This window comes from Camellia sinensis, chromosome 9 (assembly GCF_055761805.1).
Source record: "Camellia sinensis isolate YWXY chromosome 9, ASM5576180v1, whole genome shotgun sequence".
In the NCBI taxonomy this organism is placed as follows: domain Eukaryota; kingdom Viridiplantae; phylum Streptophyta; class Magnoliopsida; order Ericales; family Theaceae; genus Camellia; species Camellia sinensis.
Window position 1 is genome coordinate 115,597,430 of NC_138969.1, and position 8,335 is coordinate 115,605,764.

The following is an 8,335-nucleotide window of genomic DNA, read 5'->3' on the forward strand; positions in this document are numbered from 1 at the left end:
TACCAGAATGGAAAGATTCTCTAACCATTGTGACATCGTTCAAATTTAGTAAGGAAATTTATAGAAACGTAAATGTAAGGGAGGAATTTATGCACACATAATATCTAATTTTCACATTCAAATTTGGGGATACAAATCCCACATTATTCACTTTGAGATTTGGGCGAACACGAACAAACATAGAATTGGAGCGGATCGAGACAGTATTGGGTTTGCAAAATCACTAGGGTTGTGGAAATTAGAACGATGACAATGAAATATGACAGTAAGCGATGTTTTTTTGTGTAAGCGTAGTGTTCAACCTGATGCTAGGGTTTGTCTATGCGAAGAAAAATCCCAAATGTTTACAGTATGCATGTATTATATGTGATTTTTGGATTTTTTCCTCACTGTTGCTGATGTTGATGTTGATGTTGTCATGGGTTTCATTCTTTGAGTCCTGCTTCCCTTATTTTGATGTTTGAAAGTGGGCACATTTGATTATCGTCATTGAGTATTGATGTTTCAAATTAAAAAAATTAGGATGAGGTATTAATAAATCCTAATTGATGTGGGATACAGTTAATGTTAATGGGATACTAAACTGTTTGTCAATGTTAATTTGATAATCGAATGTTAATGTTAATGGGACACTCATCATTCAAGAAATGCCATGGTTGTCATATGTGGTTGGTGGGTTTGATTTTTCGAAGATAGTTTGTCAATGTTAATGTGACAATCGAATTTCGCATCATGGGACACCGTCAATGTTAATGGGACACTAAACTGTTTTTTGGGATGCATTTGATTTGTTAAATGAGGCATTCGATTTGCTAGTCATGATAAGGTTGGAATCATTGACTCATGGGTTGGAATGTCATATTAGGTTCGTATGTCAGGTTGGGTTGCGTGAATTTCTTATGTATGAATGACCAAAATTTGATTTTGTTTGCCATAACTGTCATCTATTATTGGTGGGTTTGATGTTCGGAGATTCGTTTGTCAATGTTAATGGGACTCATGAATGTTCACATTGTGACTTATGCATTTCCATGGTGTTTATATTGTTTTGTCCATTGGCTTATCATCACAATAAGTGGGGGTTCTGGTAGACGTCTGTAGTCATGTGAGATTTATGACATTTTGTCAAGTTTGTGAACAAATGTATCATTTTTATGTTAGTGTAGCATTTTATTTGAAACATTAGTATACTGGTAATGTATCATTTATATGTTAGTGTAGCATTTTATTTGAAACTTACTATATTGTTAATGATTGGAAACGTTTGTATACCGTTAATGTTACATTTGTTAATGGTGTTCATGTATCACTAAATAATGACAATGCGGCATTATGGTGTTCTGTGAGGTGGTCAACAAACTTAACATTGTTGCTCTTATGATGTTGTGAATTGAGCAAACCTTAGGGAAATTAGATTTGAAAACTCATGCATCATATGTATTATAATTTTCTCATGTGACTTTGCAATATTGTGGATGTTCGGAAAAATGTCAAAGGGGGTAAATAGTGTGTGAGTCCAGGTTGTGAGTCGGGCCTTCGTTTGAATTGTGTGTTGTGTTTAGTGCCCGCACGGGGAATTAAGGTGCCCAATTGCCCTGTCTCGTGCATATCGTGGGGCAAATGGGGAAAGGTTTTAGGGTGTCCATGAGTCTGCCATTTTTAGAGTCGACGAATGTGGAAAATATGATTTTGGGTGTCCACGAGTCCGTTGTTTCTGGAGTCAATAAATGTGGAAGAGTAAGGTCTTGGGTGCCTAATGCCCCGCCATTTTTGGAGTCGGCAGATATGGAATTATTTTATATATATATATATATATATATATTTGTGGTATTTGGCTCTTGTATTGGGACGCCATAGCGTATTTATATCCCATGTTTTGGATGAGAATTTGTTATTGACATTACCTAGTTTGGCATCATGGTTTTACAAAGAAATGAACATAGATTTTTCATGTCTCTTGCATGGCATAATCATATGTAACTCGATTAATTATATAATTTGTTAATGGTATTTCCTACTAGGCGATTACTCACCCCAAAACTTACAACCTTTTAGGGGATGATGTTGACATGCTACCTAAGTGATTGACATTGAGATGTAGTTTGGATAGGAGCATAGAGGCTCTTTTGTATGTGCTATGTGGAAGCCTCAAGCTATTCTTTTGTGATGGAAACTATATTACATTTCTGTGTGTGTGTGTGTGTGTGTCTGTGTGTGTGTGTATGCAAGGACACTCCTTGAGAAGATATTTGCCTTAGGGCATTTATATTTTGTATTATCTCTTATCCATCGAACTGTTGTTATTATTTGAATAATGTAATCGTACAATGATGTAAACACACAAATAGTTCAAGGGAGAAGAGATGATTTTTGAGCCATGTAACAAATATTTAATGCTTTAACTTGATGCCATTAGTTATAATGTTCTTACATTAACGTTGTGAATTGATGATTAAATATCGGGGCGTTAGAACACTATTTACGCCCTTTATGTATGCCATTTACATGCAACATAACTTTTTATTTTTATTTTTTTTTTTAGTGGAGGGTGAGAGGTGGTGGTGGTAGTTGGAGGTAGGGTGGCTGATGGTTGTTGTGGGCAAGGGTTAGGGGTGGGCAAGCATGTTCGGGTCGTGTCATATCTGGTTTGCGTATCAAAAGCATGAATAGAAACTCAATCTCAATGTGTTTAATAAATTTGTTATATATGTAAACACTAACACGACTTGTTAATAATCGTGTCAACCCATGGGTGACACGATTGACACAATTAATTTCTAAACCTATTTATTTACCATGACACGACACGACGCGATTGATCCAATAAAAAACCTATTTGAGAGAGAGAGATGCAAACATGGAAAATCTTGTTTGGAAGAAAAGAAAAGAAAAATCAAAAATGAAAAAAAAAAATCAAGAGAACAAAAAAGGATATCACTCAATTAATTAATATAAATATCTATCTATACATACAAACACTTATATATATATATATAAAGTTAAATAGGTTGTAAACAAGTCATTTTCAAGTCGCATGTCGTGTTTGTGACATGCTGAAATAAACGGGTTAGATGTGTCATTTTTGAGTTTCACGGATTTAAACGAACACGACCTATTTATTATATAGGTTCACGGGTTGTGTCATATACGTGTTCGTGTTGAAAAATGCTTAACCCTAACCCACTAATTTCGTGTACGGTTTGAGTCTTATTATCATGTTGTGTCAAGAATTCCTACCCTTAGATGATTGGTGGAGGTGGAGGTGAAGGTGGAGTAATTGACAGTGGCTATGGGATACCTCTTTCATATTTGATAAAAATGCCTTAGAGAAGACAAGGATAGGTTGGAGAAAGACAAAAAAGTCATTTTAAATTTTCTATTAGTGTCGATGATAGAAAAACTTTGACAGGGGGATTAATGTAATTTTCAAAACATGAGAGGGAGAATCTATATTAAGTGTAAACCTCAAGGGGTGTAGGTGTAATTTACCCTTAAAAACAATAATAAATTAAAAAAAAAAAATAGTATTAGTTGGTTCTTAAAGAACGTTCAATAAACAGTTGTGAACCAGACTCATTTAGTAAAATTGTTTGGATTTGTGATCACATTTCAATTAAACACTATTTTGAGAGTTTGGCTCTTCTCAATCACCTTCGGACTTATGTCTCTTAGTTCTTAGATTTTTAATTTTTTTGTGTTCTCTCTTGAGTTGAAATCCATTTTCAATTTCTTCTTCCTCTTCTTTATATTTATTTAAATACTCTTCCTTGTCTTATTTCTCTACATCAATTCTCTTTTTCTTCTTCTTCTATTTTGACAGAAACTGATATTGTATTTCACACATTTATTCCAAAAATTTTGCCAAAATTAAAATCGTGCATCGGTCTCTACCGTGCATCAATGGTTGCAGACAAAAACCTAGTAATTAACTTGCTTTCTCAACCCAATTAACCACGCCATTGTTTATGAAACTTTTAGTATGGAAATTGGCAAATGACAGATAAAAAAGGAGAATACACTGCCTTGCAGATGCACAAGCACTCATAGCAAGTCCATTTGTGCCTTTGATTAACTTCTCACACATAAGCCATCAATAATTCAAGTCTGAGCATCAAGATTATAAAAATTGTACAAATGTATCTGCAATGATGATTATAGCATTGCTTTCCATCAAATCATATGGATTTCAAAACCCAACTTAATCACCAAAAAAAAAAGAAAAAAAAAGAAGACAATTGCAATGGCAATGGCAATTTACAAGCAAACTCACTGTATAAACTGGAATAGAATGGTTCACGCGTAAGACTCGAGCAAAGGCTCTGTTGAGGCTTTTCCACATGCATTGCTGTAATAGTAGTACAACACCAACTGTACGATTCCCAGAACTGTTCCGATTCCATTTGGGACCTAATTTTCAAAGAAATCAAGCCAACAGAAACTCATCATGTGAAACAAAAACAATGACAAGGTTGCATTGGTTCATTGTTTCTATCTGTATTTTACAGTGCTCAATTTGGTAGACTAAGAGATCTTAGATTTGTGGAGAGATTTGTAGAGGGGGGAAAACAATAAAATAAAATAATGCTAGCATCATGAAATGTTTCATTAAGATTTTTCATCTTTTGATTAGTGTGTGGTATTTTATTGTGTGTGTAATCCAAAGGTAGAGAATTTTCAAAAAGCGTTTCATAATATTTCTTTTATGATGCCTAACATTACTCTTTCTTGATATTTCTTTCATGAAGCGCCACATTACTCATACAAGTATTTCCAAAACCAGACAGAAATCCAAAGAGATTTGCCAACAGTCTTTCTGCTGCATTTTTTCTTTTCTTATTTTGGTTGTAGTAATGTCAAGCTGATGCATTCCAGCTTTGACGTTTTTCAATTAGGCTTCTATTGTTGTATGTGAAAGTTACTCTTTGTATACTTTTCAATGCATCAATAAAATTTCATTTTTCTTTGCTGCTCAACAAATAAAATTAAATAAAATAAAATAGAAAAAATCAGAAACTAAATCCAGCTATGTCCGTGATGGATAGAGACATCACCAATCTTAATGTGCCCTTGAATTGGTACAACTGCTTGAGAGAAACAAATATATTTACGTTACAATGCTGTCAAAGGCACAATGCCTTATTTTAGGGCTTATATATGAAAATTAAAAAAGATCACTTTAATTCCTAAATGACTGCGGATTCAAGATTAAAATGCAATACAACACTTCTTCACTTTTGTGGCCAAGAAGATGTAGACGGTGACAATAAAAATCAATTTTTGTTTCAAGTCATTGGCAACAAAGTGGAGTTAATAGGGATTTCAAAAGGAAAGTATAGGTTTGAAGAATAATCACTTACATAAATGAACGGATCGCACTTCAACATTCCATATGCAAAGAAAGAGAGACTCATCAAAAAGGTTGCAAGGGAGAGATAAAACGGCATGAATTCAACACTCTTTGTTTTGATCACCAAATTCTGTCATCCAAATTTGTCGACAAATTAATCAGTCTATATATATAGGACAAGTTGAGGAGGCAAAGTTTCGAATGAACAAACTCACAATAACAACTAGCGGAGAAGCAAACATGGATATAAGAGAAATGACACTCAAATATCCAACGAAGATCTGTCGATTAGGAGGCTCAAATAAAGTGAGGCTCATGAATGCTATAATACCAAATGCAGCAACAACCACTAGCAAGAGTCCCAACATCTTCAGCTGAAAACATCATCATTCAGTAATAAGGTATCGTTGCTGTAGAATCAAATGCAGTTGAGTTTGGAACAATGGAGTAGTGATTAATTACCTTTTTCGCGTTCTCTGCATGTATAATGAAGATGGTTAGGTACATTAATTGGAAAACCGCCCCAATCGAGTTGACTGTGGCAACAGGTAAAATACCCGGAGATACAATGGGCATGCCGTACCATAGGCATATCAAGCAATTCAAGAGTCCATATATATATGGCAGTCCTGAGAACTGTTCTGTTGACTTGTTTCTGATAATTCTCCTGAATGTGGGTCTGGAACAAGACACAAAGCAGTTGTATATATGTATCAATTTGAATCATCATCTTTTTCCTAGTCTAAGATAATTTTTGGGCAACTTACATGGGCGACACAAATAGCACAATAGCAAAGAGGTTCCCTGCAATCGGCAAAAATAAAAAAATTCGATTATCTCAAAAAATCTCATCAATCTTTGAGGGTGTTTTGGGATGTCCATACATGGTTACCATTGTGTTTAACATGGTTTCGAGATCGTTTGGGAACACAAGAAAAAAAACTGCCTTTTGGATAAAAAAAAAAAAGCCAGCTTTTGGCTGAAAAGCCAAAAAAATTGTTTGTCATCAGTTAAACATCAACTTTTTCGCTCACAAAAAATAATTTTTTGTAGCAACTTCCCAAACGAAACACATTAACTAGAACGGCCACTAAAAAAACCAAAAACCCACTAAAAAAAAAGCACCCAAATGCCCACTAGTAGTATGAATCTATATATCACATTCAGTGGTGGTGGCTAAACCATTAAGGCCACTTAATTAATCTGTCGTCTAAATCTTTCCCAAAAAAAAAAAAAAACTTGTTGCTAAAAGTCTCAATTTTTCAAATACCCAATAATATAAGATCTCATTTTAATATTTAGCTTAGGGTTTCAATAGACTTTGGGCACTGAAACAAGGGATGGCATTTGGGTGCCACTGCTACCTCCAAAGTTTCAAATATCCCATTACAATATGAGTATTAGTTAATAATATTTTCAAAGATTCGTCCTAATTTTTTTTATTATTTTTTTTTTAAATATAATAGAGAGAAGTATATATTTGATACGAAGAGCATCTTCAATCCTTTCTTTTTTTTGTCATCAAATTTAAATTTGATTAAAAAAAAATGCTCAAAAATCATCTCCAATCCATTCATCAAATGTTCATCAAATTAAGAGATATATATATATTTTTTTACCAAATTAGGAATTCATCGAATCCTTCATCAAATTAGAAGTTGATGAAAATTTTAAAAATGAAGCATTGGAGGTGATTTTTTTCATCAAATTAGAAGAAAAAAGAAATTTGGGATAAGAGTGGAACTTCTAAAAACATTTTAATAAAAAAATTGATGAAAGGATTGGAATACTTCATATCAAATTAAGTTTTTAACTCAAATTTAGAAGCAAATTAGATGAAAAAAAAAATTTAATGGAGGGTTCTCTGAGTAGAAGCAGCAAGCAAGCAACTAAATTTCAATTGTAGATTCAAGAAATGCTAAACAAAATTTTAAAAGAAGAGTAAGATATATCAAACTTTTTTTTTCTAAACCCCTGCATTTGTTTGTTAGCAACCAAAGGAAAAGGGTAAGATCTCTTTCAGCATAGATAGCTAAATATATGAGGAACATATTACAGAGAGACACAAAAGCTAATCAATCGCTAAAATAAAAATTTTAAAAAAATAAAAAAAAATGACACTCTTTCTCCAAAATTATAGCAAGGCATGAAGAGAGATTTGTTATTCATAATTTGCATAAAAAGAAAAGTCAAACAGGTAAAGGAAGAAACCAAAAATAAAAAGAAATTAAGGGAACAAAAGGAAATTTTTGGAATTCAGAAGATCAAACATAACTATTTATAGATTTTTTTTTTTTAATTCAGAGTCAAATCAGATTCCAAGCAAATCTTGGAAGCAGTCTAGAGAGAGAGACAGACAGAGAGAGAGATGAAAAGGGTACCAGCAATTCCAGCTGCATCAGTGAAATCTGAGTAAGTGGAGAGCAACACAGTTTGAGTCATTGATCTGTATCTGTTCAAACTTCATTCATCACCCAAACAAATCTCTCTTCTCTGCTCTCTCTCTCTCTCTCTCTCTCAACTATGAATATGCAACATTGCTGTTAGATTTTGATATATATATATATATATATACTAGTGGGCGGCACACAGATGTGTGTGGAATTTAAATAAGTAGAAATAAAAATAAATAATAATGAAATTAATATTATAATGTGTATTTAGTTTAAGTGGTATGAGTTCTCGTACTTAAATTTATGGGTTCAAGCTTTGCCCGTCTCTTTGTTTAACTTTTTTTAAAAAAATAAAAAATACTGCCACATGGCATGAGGAGAGTAAAGTTTCAAGACACCATAAGAGTTATGTGTTCACTTTATAATAGTATAGATAGATAGATATAGATGTTTTGAAAAGTGGATAAAAAATTAATTTTTTAATAATTTTTTTATTAAAAAATTGATTTTTTTAATAATTTTTTTTTAACTTTTTTTAAAAAATTTAATAAAAAATTTAAAAATTAATTTTTTATCAAGTTTTTAAAACACCCCA

The 8,335-nt window shown here is 32.9% G+C and overlaps 1 protein-coding gene across 1 annotated transcript; it reads right to left on the reverse strand.

Moving 5' to 3' along the window:
- Window positions 1-4,094: 4,094 nt before the first annotated feature.
- On the reverse strand, window positions 4,095-8,034 carry LOC114316353 (bidirectional sugar transporter SWEET2a). The gene is made up of 6 exons (XM_028263014.2): window positions 7,729-8,034; window positions 6,115-6,151; window positions 5,810-6,026; window positions 5,563-5,721; window positions 5,358-5,477; window positions 4,095-4,407 (listed from the first exon to the last, which is right to left on the reverse strand). The coding sequence occupies exons 1-6, from the start codon at window positions 7,787-7,789 to the stop codon at window positions 4,294-4,296; spliced, it is 708 nt and encodes a 235-aa protein (XP_028118815.2). The 5' UTR covers window positions 7,790-8,034; the 3' UTR covers window positions 4,095-4,293.
- Window positions 8,035-8,335: the final 301 nt, after the last annotated feature.